This window comes from Xiphophorus hellerii, chromosome 6 (genome assembly GCF_003331165.1).
Source record: "Xiphophorus hellerii strain 12219 chromosome 6, Xiphophorus_hellerii-4.1, whole genome shotgun sequence".
Lineage (NCBI taxonomy): Eukaryota > Metazoa > Chordata > Actinopteri > Cyprinodontiformes > Poeciliidae > Xiphophorus > Xiphophorus hellerii.
Window position 1 is genome coordinate 25,065,391 of NC_045677.1, and position 18,163 is coordinate 25,083,553.

General features: G+C 39.1%; 1 protein-coding gene across 2 annotated transcripts in view; it reads right to left on the reverse strand.

Annotated features, from left to right (window-relative positions):
• Positions 1 to 18,163, reverse strand: part of kirrel1b (kirre like nephrin family adhesion molecule 1b) — a 107,617-nt gene that overhangs the window by 7,313 nt on the left and 82,141 nt on the right. For both annotated transcript variants that reach the window (XM_032566026.1, XM_032566025.1), the window contains exons 7-13: positions 16,848 to 16,996; positions 15,415 to 15,542; positions 14,664 to 14,790; positions 9,672 to 9,772; positions 4,987 to 5,203; positions 3,485 to 3,592; positions 1,369 to 1,496 (exon numbers count right to left, since the gene is read on the reverse strand). In XM_032566026.1, coding sequence (XP_032421917.1) covers positions 1,369 to 1,496; positions 3,485 to 3,592; positions 4,987 to 5,203; positions 9,672 to 9,772; positions 14,664 to 14,790; positions 15,415 to 15,542; positions 16,848 to 16,996 — 958 coding nt within the window. The remainder of the gene's footprint in view (positions 1 to 1,368; positions 1,497 to 3,484; positions 3,593 to 4,986; positions 5,204 to 9,671; positions 9,773 to 14,663; positions 14,791 to 15,414; positions 15,543 to 16,847; positions 16,997 to 18,163) is intronic.

Genomic DNA, 18,163 nt, shown 5'->3' on the forward strand with positions numbered 1-18,163 from the left:
AATATTCAAAAGAACATGCAGCTTTGGAAGCTGAAAAACTTCAGCACAACGCGACTTGACACGGCATCGGCTCGCATTGTAAAGCTGCCAATCCTGGTGCAGCATTCATTTTCCTTGCTACTGATTGGCTGACTTTCCAAGAGTGGAGATGAAGAAGATTGTACAGGATATCTTCTGCTGTAGTGCTAAAACAGTTTCCACTGTCAACATTAGTACATATTAAGGTATATTAGGTGTTAGGGTTAAGGGTTAGGCAGTTTAAAACATTTTTAGAAGGTGGATGTGGTCTGTAACTACAGCAAATATCAGAATCTATTGTGCATTTAAAATATTTTATTGAAGTTACTGGAAAGTATTGTGTGCATTTGTGTATTTTATTACCTCTGCCTTGATACCACTAAATAAATCGTTATTTTTGGAAGGTTTGTTAGAGAACATTAGTGAACAAACAGCATCATGAAGACTGAGGAGTTCAGCAGACAGGCCAGGGAGATCATTGTGGAAAAGGACAAGGAAAGTATCAGTCAAAGAGGCAGCCAAGAGGCCTATGGAGACTCTGGGGGAGCAGCAAAGATCCACAACTCAGGTGGGAGAATCTGTTGACAGAACAAGACTCTTTAGTCAACACTCTTCAAAATCTGGTCTTCAAGGAAGTGGCAAGAAGAAAGCCACTGTTAAAGCCTACAGTCACAACTGGTGATGGAGGTTCACCTTCCACCTGGCCCACAACTCTAACTATCCAGCTGGAGAATGGCCTAGTCAAAGTCCAGATAAAAATTCAGTTGAAACTCTGTCTTGAAAAGTGCTTTTTCGTTCCTTTTCCAGGCAGCTTTTGAAAAAATGGACCAAAAGTTTCATCTGTAGATGTGAAATGCTGGTAAAGATGTTTTTGACAAAGACTTGCTGGAAAATGTGGAACTGCAAAGAGGTTATATAAAAATGCATGCCACATTTTCAGATTTTTATTGTTACAAAACGTGAAGCCATGGATTTTCCTTCCACTTCCCGATTATGCCGTGCCTTGTATTTGTAAAATCTCCCAAAAATACATTAAAGTTTGTTGTTTTATTGCATGTAAATTAGTGTGAATATTTTCACAAGATGTTGACTAGATGCAATTTTTATTCTTTTTTTGAAAGGGGGTTGTGGTTTTTCAACAGAATACTTATCTTTGTGTGACATTTAAGATTATTTCTGCTTTCAGTTTTTCTTTGGTGTGTGTGTGCGCGTGTGTGTGCGTGTGTGTGTGTGTGTGTGAGCCCCTCCTGCCATGTCGCCCTGATTGTCTGTGTATTTGTACATTTAAGGCCAATGACCCGTATGTCTCCTCTCCGCCGCCCCCGGTGACTCAGATGGGAGTCTACTTACGGAGTACATGGCCTTGACCATTCTGGTTGCTGTAGAGACGTTGGCTGCCTCCTCCTCCAGGCTGTGGGTCTCTTTGTTGACTGTTTCTACCTTGATGTCTGGTTTACCGAGTGTGACACCTCGGCGACCTGGGAAAAAATGTTTCACAATATGGTGTAATGTAAACGTTTCAGAAGTAATAAAACCCAAAACTGAATCATATTTATTTTGGAAGATTTCTGTTAAAATGCATCAAAATTCTTAACTATGAAAAATATTTACTTAGACACAACAGTTAAAGCTGCAGTATGTAACTTTTATATATAAAAAAAATTAACATATTTGTAATCAGACCTAGGAGGAGGGTCTTAGTGCTGTCAATCATCCTCCATGTGGCGCTGTTTAACCTTCACCACTGCTCTCTGCTACGCTTCAGCATCTTCCCAAGACTGTTGTGAATGCTAAAGCTAGTTAGCATGCCCATTTATAATAGTGGATAAATGGTTTTCCTGTAACAGTATTTTGTTTCTTCACCATTAGCACATTGAGCAGTGGGTACATCAAGTTGACTGACAGCACTAACCCCCTCTTCCTGGCTCTGATTGGTTGTTTTTGGTCAGGGCGGTGCATTTCTTCAGACATCAATAGCAGTCCATGGAGGAAGTGGAGGAGATCAATCTTTTCACAGATTATCTGTCTCACGTTACACTGTCAGAATAAAACTGACAGTTTTATATATAGTTTTATATATTTAACAGTTTTATACATATATTTAACAGATATGTAAAAAACGTATAAAAGTTACATACTACAGCTTTAAATACATGGATATGAGATGGTTTGTTTATGGAAATGGAAGTAGATTTGGGCGCAGTTGGTAGAGCTGTTGCCTTGCAGCAAGAAGGTACTGGATTCGATTCCCGGCCCGGGGTCTTTCTGCATGGAGTTTGCATGTTCTCCCTGTACATGGTGGGTTCTCTCTGGGTACTCCGGCTTCCTCCCACAGTCCAAAAACATGACTGTCAGGTTAATTGGTCTATCTAAATTCTCCCTACGTGTGAGTGTGTGTGTATATGGTTGTTTGTCCTGTCTGTCTCTGTGTTGCCCTGCAACAGACTGGCGACCTGTCCAGGGTGACCCCGCCTCTCGCTGGACCGTTAGCTGGAGATAGGCACCAGCAACCCTCCAGACCCCAACACCGTTGTCCCTAATGGTGTTGTCCCTAATGCTGAGGCTGAAATTAAATATTTCTTTTCAGAATTATAGGTTTTCTTTGCTAATTACAAACTAAGCATCACATTTTGTTTAAAAAAAATCTTCATGACTTTAATATTGTTTCGTTATTTTGAAGAACTGCACTTTACAAGTCTACACAAGTGAACGCTCAGTGTTTGCCAACATGAGCAACTCCCTTCCACTGCCAGAAACCTTAAAAGAAAAGATTCCCATCTGTGAAGTCTCGAGCTCCATCGCAGACAACAAACAGGAGACTGTTTATCTGCAGAGACGACAATGTTTGTTTGAGTTTCTCTTTCTGAACAAAATCTCTTCTGTAGCCGTGTTTATCAGCTCTGAACCAGAGTATGTACTTTTATCCCCTGAAAATCCCTCTGGGGACTCTGCCAGTCACCTTCAGCGTCTTTTCCTGTTTCTTCATTTCCGGTGAAGCAGCTCGAAATTAAACATCTGAAAGCCACAACAGGGCTTTTAGATCTCTGGTTTGACGAAGCGTGGTGTGTGTTCATAATTACTAATTGGATTGCCGCTGGCTATAGAAATAACACATATAGAAATTCATGATTTAAATGCCATTCACCTTTAAAAGCTTTTGTTTCAGAGCTCTTATTTATGTCGCTACTTTATCCTGCGTGTGCAAGTGGCAAGAGAATATCAAGCAAGTCAATGTCAGCAAAAGGAAATGAAAACATAAAGTGGGCGATTTAAGGCCGATTGCCATATAACATGAATATTCATTAATCTCATTTGAATAAAATGCTGTGCGGATGGCATATGTCATTAACTTCATGTAACATAAAAATGACAGAGCAGGGGTTGTTGATGAAAGAAAGACTGACAGGCAGAGTAAGTGTGAGCATGTCCATAAACAAACATTAAAAAAACACAATTTTCCACTCACTGCCTTTGCGTTGGCGGTAGAAGAAGAAGGCGAGTGCCAGCAGAATCATAAGCAGCAGAATGGAGGAGCCCACTGTACTAGCGGCGATAATTCCCACTGGAACAATATCTGAAACGAACACAAGCAGAAGAAGGGTCGGGGGTTGAGGGACAGCTGCGGCTTCACTGCTGCACAAAAACTTAACGAGGACGCTGCTCAGTTTTAAGGGAAAATCCTTTTTGTGTCCTCGCTCAAAGCCGAATCTCTGAGGGCTGGTTATGTTGATAAGGCGCGCTCGTCAGACAAGGGGATGAAAACGCTTTCAGTGGACGTCTGTAAAGAATAAATCCAAAACTCTGTCGCTCTCTGAGATGTTTTGGTAGATTTTCTAAAGCCTGTGGAAAGCAGTGGCGCAGAGAATAAGAGCAGGATCAGACTGACAGAGCATGGAGAAACCATTTTCTCTAATATAATGTAAGATCTGAGATTTCATAACACAACAGCCACCAAGAAAAGACGAGGAACATGCAGTGGTCCTTCTGAGTCACACAACTTCATCTGTTTTAAGGGGAACTGGTTAAAACTAAAGTTTTTATTCTTTGCTTTATCACAACAGTTTTGACTCAGTCTTAATCTTTGATAAAAAGAAAAAAGTCAACTAATCTCTGAGTCCCACACAGTAGATGGAACATTCTAATATTCTATCAACGTTTTCTATCTAACATTTATAGAATATTAGAGTGTAACTAGTCTAACTTTAATTTGAACTGACATTTTTTGTGCAAACATGATCAAATACTATGAACAATTAGATTTGCAATACCAGTATTTGTTTCTTCTCTTCTTTAATTGACTCACATTGTCTAAAGTAGCAACAAACTGAAACTAAATACTAACTAGAGCAATTATTTCAACTAAATGTGACTCTAAGCTGTACTTCCTGAGCTGCAAAATGCTGCCTAATATAAAATATTTTAAAAATACGATATATATTTTATGTCCAAGTCTTTTGTCTTTTTTGATGCCACCACATGTAACCTCAGTTATTGCAGCCAGGTGTGCACACATCTCCAAATTGTGCAAAGGGTTTATAGAGGACATTTAAATGCCTACAAACAAAATCAAACATCAACCTCAGGATTCAGAGCCCTCTTATGATAATCTCAAACTTACCAGGGAAAAATAGATTGATTTTTGAGTACATGCTAATGATAAGCTCATGAAAATACTGAAGAAGTATTGCTTTCTCTCTTACAGTAAGAGAAAGTGGCAGAGGTAAAATTCAGCAGATTGCTAGGAATCATTCTGGTGCAAATATGAAACTCAAAACCAAATTTCACAAGTACTAAGCATGCAGTACTAAAGTAGTAACCAATACAGGAAAATAATTTTAATTTTTAAATTCTGCGATACAGTGACATTCGGTGAATCCTGGACATCCTGAAGATTGAAAACAGGTTTTAATTCTGTATGCTGAGGATCTAACTGTTTATGTAAGCAAGCACTGTTTGGATCCAACATACCTTTCTCCTCCAGGGTAATGATCATGGTTCCAGGTCCAAATGAGTTCCAGGCGGTGCAGTTGTACGGGGAGTGAAAGTCAGACTCCATGACGTTGTTGATGGTCAGGGTGGAGAGGACGGCGCCGCCTTGGGCCTGGGGTTTGCTCTGCTCCACTGTGTACCTCTCCATCAGAGTGCCTTTTTCCTTCTCCCAAACATTCTCCTTCCACGCCCAAACCTGTGGAAAACAAAACCAAACCGATTTCAGATTGGGACACAAAAACATCTAGTTTGAACACAGCTCCTTCGAAGAAGATCAATAATGCTAATTTCACTTCACCCCAGAATTGATAACTACAAAAAAAAATAACATCTAGAAAGACATGGTCAAGAACAGAGATGTAAAAACTGATTGTTTGGTACTGATAAAGGTTAATTACACCTGCATTTGTCATGTTGCAACTTCCCGAACTGGAAAGGGAATGAATTCCTCATGAAGGAATCAGAACGCAGATAACACGGTGTAGCAGGTGTACATGGGTGTTAAAATCTCAAGCAGGTTTTGCCACTTAAAATATGCCAAGGAGGAATTTCCAGCATATTAAATATGGAGCACTACAGCATCAAATATGTATCCAGCCATATTTTAGGCCTATGTTCCTTTTAAATGGTGTTGAAAAAAATAAAAAGATGACTCACTGAGTTACAAATCCAAAATCCCGCCAATATTTCGTTTATTTCATGACAGTTTTATCTAATGCGTCCTTTTGTCTGTCTGTACTGTCGACTCCTCTAAATCTCTCTTTCTAACAATAATTATGTTGCATCGCTTCTGTCTGTCTGTGTTTTTTTTTTTTTTGCTGTTTCTGAGTCTGTCATTGCCTCATTGCACACGTGCACAAGCACGCACACAGCACTGCACTCCATATTTTATGAGTCCCCGTGTCTCTGCATTAAGCCTGGACTATAATGTCGTATCGCATTATACGCTCCGGGCTCGCTGGCAGTGCAGCAGGGGGCTGAATCGCTCTAAAAGCTCTGATTTCTGTCACGTCGGCGCTGCACAATTGGATAATTGACGCTGAAAGGTACAAAATTTTACTCTCCCTCAATCCTTCTTCCTCTTATTTCAATTTATTGCTCCCCCACAGCCCTCTTCACTCATTCTAGATGTCAAACTGAAATAATGGATTTATTTTTTTCCTTTTGTTGCTTCTTTTTGTTACTGCTAAAGATTGCTCTATTTTTCCCCTCAAAGGTTTCAATATCATATTACGCTGCCAGGATCTTATAAAACATTCAGTTCAGAATAAATTGTAGTTTTATCAAGCATTTCTTCCAGTGATTTCCAGGAAGAGGTAGAAAGGAAAAAACAAAACAAAACAAAAACTAGCTTAATCCAATTTTATTCTGAAAAATTGAAGAGAAAATTAAATTACAAATTTCCAAGAAGGCAATGTGAGAGGCACTCCTTTCAATCATACAGGAGTACAAAGACACACTTTGTGTAATACATCAAAATTAAACAATGGATACTTAGGTAATGTTGCTTGAAGTTTGAGGGATTTCCAACTAAAGTCACACCTGAGCTACTTTCAGAACCTTACTGTATTTTTGGGGGGATTTTAAGTTATAGAAAAACAAGTTTTTTTAACAAATGGAAGTCAAAAGCGTGGCTTGTATTTGTATTCAACTCATTTACCTAGATACCACAAAATGAATCCCAAACAACTTGTTGCTTTGAGATGTTGCTTCGTAGGGAAAGTAAATACTTCTCCTGTGTGTAATTTGATCTCAGTATAAATCCTTCCCCTCCCTGAAGGCCTCAGAGGTTTGTTTGAGAAGATTAGTGAGCAAATTTGGAAAAGTTCAGGCTGTATAAACAGTTTTTCAAGGAGCTTTCTTTCCTTTTACCCTCACAAAACTTCTACGGGAAGCATTCACATTAATTATTGGAAGTAGGGATAGAATATTTGACGAATTGCTAGCTGTTTAGAAGAACACAACACATCTATTCATCTATTCATCATTTGTCTATACCTTTTAATCCATGCACCCTCGACCGACATACTGAGTTGAGAAAAATGTGACAGCCTGGATCACAATTACGGTAATCTATTTTTTATGAGTAATCTGCAACAACAAGTTGATTTTGCAGTCAGAGGATAATATGAAGAAGAATGCATTTGCCTTATTAAGTCTAACTATTTCACATGTCTCAAGTTAAAATTCAATTTATCAGCTCCACAGTGTACAAAACTCAGCAAACAGACTTTTATTGAAAACTAAGCGTGAAGAAATCCTAACTCCAGGGGTATATCTTTTTGCAACACTTTCCATTAATATTTAAAAATGTTTTCAAAATACCACTTTGAACTTTTGACTTTCTGGCATCAACCTCTTATGTATCTGACCTTCTGGTAACCCAGTCTTCAGCAGGAAGACTGTAGTCCTCAGGCAGAGAGCGGTACATTTTTCCAGCCAAAAACGAGAGCTGACGGAGAATCAAAGTTCCTAAAGGCTGAAGGGATCCGGCCGAGGCTGTCGGGTCAGCAGAGTCACTGATCTCTTTCAGAGCTCGTTTTCAAACACAAACCACATTTAAATTTCAGCTTCCTGCATTCAAGTGGACCTCAGAACATAAACTATTTCATAGTGCAACGCTGTATTGGTCATTCTTCTTTTATTGAGGTTTGATAAATGATGCCATGATGTATCTGATATCTACAACGTTTAGGTTTTGCAACCTCACTTATTGTGTTTTGTTTATAATGCTGTGGGGGCAAATTTACAAAGCTATCTGCTTAGCAGGATCTCTGCAGTCCAGAATTTGCAACGACATCTAATTCTCAATCAGCACACGAAGGAAGATCTGCTCCAAAAATGGCTAAACCAAGCAAATATCGCCTCTCTGTGATAATACGGTTTGCCGAGGTAGACAAAGTCTGGCAGCAGCAGAACAAATTACATTGGATTCTTTAAGACGCTGTTTGTCACATGCAGACAGGGGAGAAAAACTGAGATGTTGCATACACAAAAACACAAAGCAGAGACAGAAGATATGGTGAACTTGATATGCTCTTTTATATTTGATATTTTAGCAAATCATTTTGTTAGAGAGTCAAATCTTGTTGAGATGTGGAAGTATAAAGCTATCGTCCTGCGACTGAAACCAAAGGCTTGGATGGATCATTTTGCTGTCTTTCACAATTTTGTTCATAACTTAGTGACAAAACATCTGGAAATGACTGTTAGAAAATATTTTCCATGATCTCCATGATCACTTCTGCATCTGTGATGTTTAGGGCCACTGAAGAGAGGACAATGGCAAACTGACACCAAAAACAGATGGAAATTTAGCTGCAGTAGCTCTGGTTGGCCTGTCTGAGTCTACAATTTGCTTTGGAGTTCTAGTGCAGAAGTGAACCATGTGCAGAGGGTGCAGAAAATGGAGCAAAGTGCAGAGCTTTGGTCATTTCTCCTTCTGTTTCTCTGGTCACTGAAGTTGCAGACACTAGATTGGTCCAAACATCTAGAGAAAAACAGCGGCACGTTCTTCAGATGTGTCAGGTAGAAAACAGTTTTTTAATGAAGTTGCTTATATTCCTCAGGCACATTTTTCAAGGTTACCTGTTTTTTCATTTTTGACATATCATAAGAAAAGTCCACCTGAATGAAAGTTTTTTTTTTTAAAAAGTATGAAAAGCTATGAATATTCTGAAGTTATTACAATAAAGGTGGACATTGAAATGTGGGTCGAAGGGATGGAGCTATTGCTATGCAAACATCAAACTGGAAAAATTTACTTTTTACAATTGCTATACACAGTGCAATTCATATCTAGGGGTGAATATTATCTAAATGTACATTTCTAAACAGAATCTACAGTATTTAATGGCTATAAATTCCATTTTGCAAAAGTTCAAAGCTAGATTATGGAAATGACACACTTCTGCTTCCAGTTGGCAAAGGATGTGGACCAAACAGCTATTTCGTAATGACCACTCACATTTGCCACCTGGTGCCCTTTAGTGCTTACTGCAGCTACTCTGTTTTCCATTAATTAAATTACTTTAGCCTCCCTTAATGCTGCAGCGGCACTTACTGAGGCGTTACTGCTTAAAAAGCGTTCCAAATGACCAACTACATCTGTAGAGGTCATTACTTTCAGCATTGGGCTACTGGCAAAGGAAAGGAAGAAAGATTTGTGGGAAATTGGTTATCATTTATTGCAGAGCTGCAAATTAGATGTCAAGATTTTTTTTTTTTTTAATGTTAAAACGATTTTCTCCACTTGATAATTTTTGGTAATAGGGCTGACAGCTCTCATCCAATCTCACTTAAAAATGAAACATTTTGGAAGCTGTATCTGAATTGTTATAATCTTCTCTGCTGCGCTGGCTTCAGTTTGATCTGAACAGGAGGATGTGCGTCTCCTCTTTGACTTCAAACACACACCTCAGCAGCTGTTTTCATGAGTTCCACCTTCCTCTATAGAGGAGAAACAGCTTGTTCTCACATATTAGTGACACTCTTGGAGAACAATGTCGCCTCCGTCTTGTCTTTTACACCTAGTGACACAAGCTAAAGCGAGAGTGTTTTCCAGGTGAGCTGGGAGCTTTGATCAGGATTCCCTGTGAGGGAGATGCAATCACAAGAGGTCAAGCAACTCTAGAGAAGATTACAGCTTCAGAGGATGGACTTACAATCTTATCAGGTGGGGGGGTGCTGGCGATGTAACACTTGATCCCTCCTTTTTCACCTCTGACAGCGTACTGAACTGGATCACTGGAGATGATGGGGGGGCCTGGAAGAGACACGACAAGGCAGAAAAGGGGATTACTCATACACACCTGAGATGCTCCGAGGTAAAATCACATTCAAAAGCATAATGGAGAAGGAGAGAGTAGCATGTTAGAGTCAAAATCTGATGTGTGTGGGCAGCCGCTGCACACCTGTCACTGCTGCAGAGAGCGGCAGTCATGGCATGCGCTCTTGAGGCTGATTGCTCGACTTCAGGCTGACATTTTTTCTAGATTCCCACAGGATGGGATTAAATTTTACTGTTAATCACATGATTTTGAAGGAGTAGGATAAAAAGTTAACAGGAGCAGACGGGAACGGGAATGATACAATAGACAAAACTGCCATGACAGGTGCCGCCATTTCTTAGTTTTCTTAACTTAGCCTGTGCTTAAAAGAACTACATGACCCAGAAACCCACAGTGCTTCCGCTGGCTGAACTCCGCTGGAATTCAAAGAAGAAGAGCAATGGAGGATCAAACATCAAACCCATATGCTACAATACATGAATGATTAAGCTGATAACCCCTCCAGTCTTTTCTCAACTTCTGGAGAGGTCAGGTGGACTGGTGCCAGATGCCAAGACGCTGCTAGCAACAAGAAGTTCTGAGCAAAGTTTCAGTTTTGTTGGGAAATGTTCAATCCAGAAAACGTAGATACACTTTTGTTCCAACATAGATATGATTCTGAGCTTATTATGGAAGAAAATGCTTTATATTACTGTACATGGATGCGACGATTCTGATAGCTCGCTGTTACTAGTTGAAGATTAAAATAAACTCATTTTACAGTAGTATGATCTGATAAAATTTAGTGCCTAAAGACTAAACGAAGAAAAACAACCAGAGCGAGACAAGAGTAGGAACCATTTTACCGTGAGTGGGATGGGACAGAAATTTTGTTTTTTACTCTTTCCCAGGATTGGACAAATATTTTTTCTGTGAGAGTATGATGGGACCACCCTCTACTCTCTACCATATTAGCTTGGTGTTGCATACAAAACAGTTCGATGTGAACACTGTTTTCCATCAAGCAGTTTACTGTGTGACACAGACTACGCGTACATGGTGTCCGGTGGACATCTGCACTGAGTCCCGGGTCATTAACTCATATTCCTTACCAAATTCCCTTTAGTCTCCATATCCATCTCTGTCGTTACTCATCTCCACTAACCTCAGTTCTCATTCCCCCTTTTTCTTCATCCCAACCTCCATCCTCTCTTAAACATACCTCCCTCAGATTGTTGTCCCTCATTGATACTGACATTATTCACCTTGCCTTATTCCTACCTCTCTCATCTTTAACTTTATCCTGCATCTCTACGCTTCCACCAATAATCCTTCATACATCACCCAGATCTCCCCTGTACATATCTTCCTCATCCCTATCTCCTTTACCTCATATTTCTTAACATTTTCCATAGGTAGAAATCTAGGACTTCCTTATTTTGCTCAGGAAATGAATTTCTTGAGGCAGAATCCCCATTTGTATCTCAATCTCAGTAGCTTTCAGCAGAAAGACTCCAGATGATTCCATCAAAATGTACGAACTTTTGTCTTCTACGACGTCTTCAACTCTCTTCAGTAAATCCTTCAAAGTGACACTGTTCTGGTTTGGCCCTTGCTATTGAATTATTCAGTCGGCTAACAAGCAAGGACATATGAAAAAGAGCTGCAATCCACTTGTGCAGAGTGGTTATTCTTCAGAAAATGCATCTCATCAGTTCGTCAGAGCTTATTCTACCCTTAAAGTTGTAACATCTGCTGGGAAACAGATCTGATATGCTGACCTGCAAGACTTTTACTTCCAATGTTTTGGATCAAATAAGTGTAGCAGATTTTGATAAACAGTTTTTTTTTTCTTTTTGCACATTCGAGCTGCCTCTGGCCTTTCACATCTCTTAAATTTGGTAAATGGTGCTAACATAACAGTCAGCATCATGTCAGAGGACCCCCTGCATTCGAAGTGTCAGAGCATTTTTAATTGAATGTGAAGGGAACATTTACAGAACATTTACAGCAGCAAGTTGTCAAAAAACCTGTTCAGACATTTTTCTTTTCTCCAAAATCTGGGACATAAATTCAGAATCCTTTAAATCTGATTATTCCATAAAAATGTCTATTATTTCAAAAGCAACTTATGAAACTCCAGCAGAGGCAAGATTTCATAATTTGTTGGTTTTACCGACACTTTGAGCAAACATAAATCTGCTTACAGCAGCGCTGTCGCTCTCTGTCAACCTGAATAAAAGAGTGTGAATGCAGTGACTGTGACACAGTGTCCTGTTCTGTGATGAGACAAGACTAAATAAAAGTTACAAGGATGCGACTCGGCTGCTGCGGGGGGGGGGGGGGGGGGGGGGGGGGGCATAATTAAAGCATGATATGATCCAATCAAGCTTGATACAAAACAGTAAAGCAGCTGTGAAACCAGCAGGGGAAATCCAAAGCTGAGATATAAATCCGAAGCTAAGCTCATGAGTATCTATGGCAGGGCAGTGTTTAACCAAGTGTCAACTGCAGTCTTGACCCAGCAAAAGCTGTCGGAAACGGTTAGCTGTGCCAGGCCGGCTGATGTTATATGCAGTGACTTCCCTCTGCTAAAATATGAATAACTCCTTAGAGGATGCAGCCGGGTTTGTGTGATCACTAAAAGCAAGTGGATATTGTGATGTTTTTGTTGATATTAAAAGGGACCTCCTGTGCAAAATTACTATTTTGCATATTTTTGTACTTCCATTTGGATCTCAACTGCCTCCAGTGCTTGAAAAGGCCATCCAGATGTTTTTTTGGCAAGAAGTTTTTGGTATTCCATATGTAACGTCACAAATCAGCCGGCATTGCCCGTCACCTAGCAACCCCAGCAGAACTGCAGGACATTTAGTCAGCTGGTTTTACTGCCGTACAATGGCTGCTGGAAAAGACAAATGTTTTGTTGTTGACAAACTACTTGCTGCATTCTTGTTTCTGCAGGAGGCCCTACCTCTGCTTTTCAAAGATATACAGTTGTATAATTGCACATCTGTTAGCAGCCATTTTCACGTACGAGTGAAAACGTTGAGGTGTGGGGCGTGGCTAGCAGCAGCTTATGTGGGTTTAAAGTGACAGGAGGTTCTTGAAGAGCTCATTCTGAAAAGAGCTCAAAACATGTAATACATTTAATTATGTATTCAATCCTCTGAGTTTTGGTGGAATTAAAACTGCATTTTTTTGTAAGGGTATCTCCACTAGGTTTGCACATCTCAAGAATTTTGCTCATTCTTCTTTGAAAAATAACTCCAACTCAAGATTGGGTGGTGAATATCTCAGAATGACAGTGCTCAATTCTTGTCATACTAACTTTTAATTTTTAAAAAAAAAAATTAGAAAACCATGTCATCTATCTTCCACTTCAAAGTTATACAATACTTTGTGGTAGCTTATAGCATAAGATGTATTTCTTGTTTGACATTTCTTCACTTTACAACCACAAAGTTAAACCTGTATGAATATTTTTTAAGGAACTGGACTTTTAGATTTTATAGTCACTGGCACCCATCTGAAATAAAGTCAGATCTGGAAACCCTCCTGCATCATTTAAAAAAAACATAATTTGTTGTTGTCCTTTTGGCACCTCTCTTTGCCCCACAGCCTCACTCGTTCCACAGCTGCGTGCTCACAGAATTGGCAGACGTATTATACTGGATAGCCTTCCTGCCCTTCCTGCCCCCTTGATTATCCCTGGGAAGGAAGGGAGTGGAATTTGAACTGAAAGCCTCCAGGTCTGCAGCCAAGCTGCTCTGCCACCCAAACGTCTGTTTGACCTGTATTGAATGTAAGAGCTAGAAACTCATTGCCATGCACTTTTATTATCTTTGGGTGTTTTCACAACTGGTAGAATAGGTTCTATTGGGAACCAAAACTTTGTTACATTTTCAGATCGTGAGGTTTCACTGTCAAACAAACCAAATCATTTGAGCAACCAGTTCAGTATCTTGCTTGTGGGGACGCTGCACCAAGAACTACTAAAGGAAACAACACAAAAACCTCCTAACAGATGTTCATATTTACAGTCTTTCTTATCTTCACTCTTGGGCTTAAAGCCAAACAGTCCCAAAGAAAATGAAGTAAAATACTGGATTGCTGCTTCATGTCACACTTGCTGTACATATATTTACATATACATATCTGCATTTTTTAAATCTTGCAAGGACTGCTCTTAAGTTGCTTTTTATATTAACAGCATTTTATATTTTTACAATTTATAGCATTTTATATTTTATTTTTTATTTTATCTACAACTACTACTCAGTGGTAGGTGTTATTGTGTCTTGTCTCTATGCTGTAACTGCTAAGTAATTTCCCTGCTGGGATGAATAAAGTACTTCTATTCTATTCTATTCTATTCTATTCTATTCTATTCTATTCTATTCTATTCTATTCTATTCTATTCTATTCTATGTCAAGTAGCATTGCACCTTGGTACTTAGCTTCTCAAGCTGCATTTTCTTTCAAGTACTGTACATATGCTGTCAAATAATTTGAGGTTATGCTCCACAAAAAAAAATCTGTGACCAGATAAGTCCATGAATACTGAACAGTGAAGGAGGTTTAACCTGAATTAAACCTCCTAATTCAGGTTAGGAGAATTATGTATCAAAAATGTTTTGGAAAAGCTCTTAAAAATTTTAAAGTTGACCAAATGTGAACTAAACAACACAGGCATGGGAAAAAAATATATATTGAGAATAACATCAAACAAAGATCATGGAGGTCTAAGTGGTTTAATTACTCATCTTTCCAACTTGGCACATATTCAAAATTGAGCTCCATGTGGGAAGATCTGTTTTACATCCTCCATGTTTCTGCTAATATCAGCATGACTATAAATAGCAGCGTGTGCGGATATGAACTGACCGTTGACAGTAAGCGTAACCTCGATCTCTCCCACTCCGATGCGCGGCACAATGGCCTTGCAGACATACTGGCCTGCATCGGCCTGGCTCACTGACTTCAAATGCAGCTGGTTGTTGTTGCTGAGAACCTGGAAATACAGGCAAGTATAAATAAAGAACAGGACAGCTGGTTGTGATGTAAAGATATTCAGGAAGGGAACAATAAAGAGAAGGAGTATGGAAGGAGGAGGATCTATGTTTAATTCATAAAACATGTTGATTCACTCAGCAGGCACCATTAGGTTTTCTTCCCCAAGCCTTTTCTTAAATGGTTGGGGCATGAATTAAAGATTTAGAAGTCTCAGAACTAATAGTAAATCTTTTACGTGAGCAAACACTTCAGAAATCTGCCTTCTTAATGCGCAGTGAAGCCAAATTCTTCAGTACCTTCCACAATTATTGGAACTCCTGGTGGGGACGTGAAATAGATTCCCTCTACGGAGACTTGGTGGCCCTAAGATGCCTCTCTTAGCTGTAAGTCTGAAACAACAAGCTTTGGAGATTTTTTTCTACCTCCCTTACCATTTTCGTTGTTTTAATTATTGCTCTGACTGTAGGTTTTGGTAAGTTTAGGCAGGTAGTTATTTTCTCCCATTTGGAAGTTGTGGGGGGATATAAGTAATATAAATGATATAATATAATATAATAATATAAATGTATAAAATTCTGTTGATGTGCACTTATTGGGACTTTTTTCCATGCTGTGCTCTTACCATACTGGAGCCCTTTTTAGTCCAAGTGAGGGTAAGAGGAGGGTTTCCAGACCACTTGCAGTTCAAAGTAACATCTGAGTACACATCCACCGTTACTGGTCTGGGCTCCACCACCAGAATTGGACCAACTAAAAAAAAAAAAAAAAAACCAACATAAATGACAAAAAAACATTAAATTCTCAAAAACAAAGCAAGCTTAATGATCATCCACTGACTATAAACTCTTAACAATAAAGAAAATGAAATACTACTTCTTTATTTTGAAAGGATACACAGTGGTCATGAATCTAAATACTTTCAAAATTTAAATTATTAGATAAAATTGAGGCTTTCAGGGATGCATTTTAACTGTTCTTTCTTCAGGAGTGTAAAGATCACACAGCAACTTAGTAAAATTTTCAGCTGACTGCAAAAACAAACCATAGACAACCCTTTTGTCTGATGAAAGGGTTTATCATCAGACGAAACAAAGACTGAACTACTTGAGAACAATGACAAAAACTATGGATAAGGAGGAAGGCTACAGTACAGTAGCCTCAATTTGATTAACGACCAAAACTGCAACATTTGTTACATTTCCAGCACACTGCACTGTGTCAAATGGAAACTGTAGTGGTGCTGCACCAATAACTCCTGAAGAAAATGACACAAAAAACTCTGAAGTAGACACTGAGCGCAACTTCCTTTTTTGCAAAATAGAAACAAAAGTGAAGTGGTGTCAGATTTTAGCGATTGTAGAATTTCTCTTTCATTATTAGCAAAAGACCACAATCTATTTCTCCCGCTAGTACGAGGCTCTCATGTTAGTTTTGGTTATTTTTACCCAGAATGCCCTGCACTAAAGTTCACTTCCTGGTTTTGGAGCAGTTTCTGGTCCACTTGCATCCACAGACCCATTCAAACTGCACCAGAGTTCAGTTTAACCGATTTTTAGGTGGACCAGAGTTATAGAGCTTATTTGGTTCAATTGAGTTCAATTGTGCATTCACACCTCCACAAAACGAACCAAACTTTCTAGACAAACAAGCTGGAGTTCAATTAAAGCAACTAAACAGGCTGCTGTGAGTCAGCCCTAAATCTACATCTACATGGTTGAACAGAAGTGTTACTACATTAATATCACCTCAGATACACACCAAAGTTATAATTAGAATTGATAAAGCTTCTGGAATTACCTTAACCTTATGAAATGTTTTGAATGATACTTAAAAGCTTAAAACCAATTATTTTAGATGAACTCTTTTGTCACTTAATACGAGAGTCATGACATGTAGCCAGAATTACACCACATAGCTACAAATATCATATGGTTTGTCAGCAACTTCATTAAGCCTTTTATTTATTAAAGTAAAAACAAAGCTATAGCTTGCTTTCCTAGGTGAAACGCAGCTTTATTGTCCTCCTCAGCACACGAGTGTTTACTATTGACTCACAGTGCACGTCCACGAGGATGCTGACGTTGGTGCTTCCCACTGCGTTGAACACCTGACACGACACGGGCTCAGTGAAGAATGAATGATCTGCTGTGGTGACAAACACACTTTCCCTGGCCCCCTCCAGCAGCACGCCACCTTTAGCCCACCTGGCGGAGAAAAACACAACACCCTTTAACATGTTTCACACGGCTGCAAATCATTACTACGTTGGTCTGTCTGCAGGAAATTTCAGAAGCTGTGTGAGGATCTTAATGTGGGATTTTCACTCTATGAATGTAAAAGAAAATATGACTTGGTTCTCAGGCTCAAGGGAAACTCTGCAATAAATTAAGAATAATTTCTGAAATCCATATGGTTGCTTGCCAAATATCTAGCTGAAAATCATATCACCATATTGCACATTCTCCACAGAATGACATTTTAATGCACATTCTGTAGGCTCTGCGCCCAAGTACCTGGCAGTGTTCCCACATCGGGACCCTCTCTGATAAAGTTTCAGACCTCAGCCTTTTTTTTTTTTGCACTTTCAGTGCTTCGGAGATGTCGCTTACGATAAAACTCTCCGTTCGACTACACAAAATGTTCAATAGTTTCACAAATTTTGTTCTCTAAGCAGAAATTACGATTCAGGAGCAGCTCCTCAGATTGAACACGAGCAGATTGGAGCAGATGAAAGGAAACCCATTGGCATTGATCATCCGATCAGGCTGCTAATGTTGCACTGCAGGACCACCAACATCAAAACCTTCCTCACATCTTGAGCTACAATTAAAGCCAAATGCAGATATGAGTTCATTTAGACGTCTAGGCTGCAGTGATTGGCAGAGGAAAGGATATTTTTATATGTGGTAAAATCTGTTGAATAAATAGAGTGCTGTGAAAAGGTATTTGCCCCTTATAGATTTGTCCTTTTGCTACACTTAAATGTTTCAAATCAAACATATTTCAGTCAGACAACCTTTTATAAATTCAACAATTTAGATTTCAAATATGAATTTCATGAATTAGGACAAGAGGCTATTCAAACCAACCTGTCCTAATGTGGAGAACATAATTTATCTACCCTGGTGACTAGATGACCTGTAGAATAAAAAAAACACTCAGAGCCAGTCTGACAACATGGCGTAGGCTTAAAGATCTCAAAAAAGCACAATGCAAGAAACATGAAAAAAGATGTGAAGATTATTGACATTTATTAATCTGTAAAGTGTTATAAAACCAAAAAGGAACAAAAACGACAATTTCGGAGTGACCCAGTTAAACTCCGGACCGAAATCCAATTGATATGAAGCCACCTATCAATTATTGTAGGG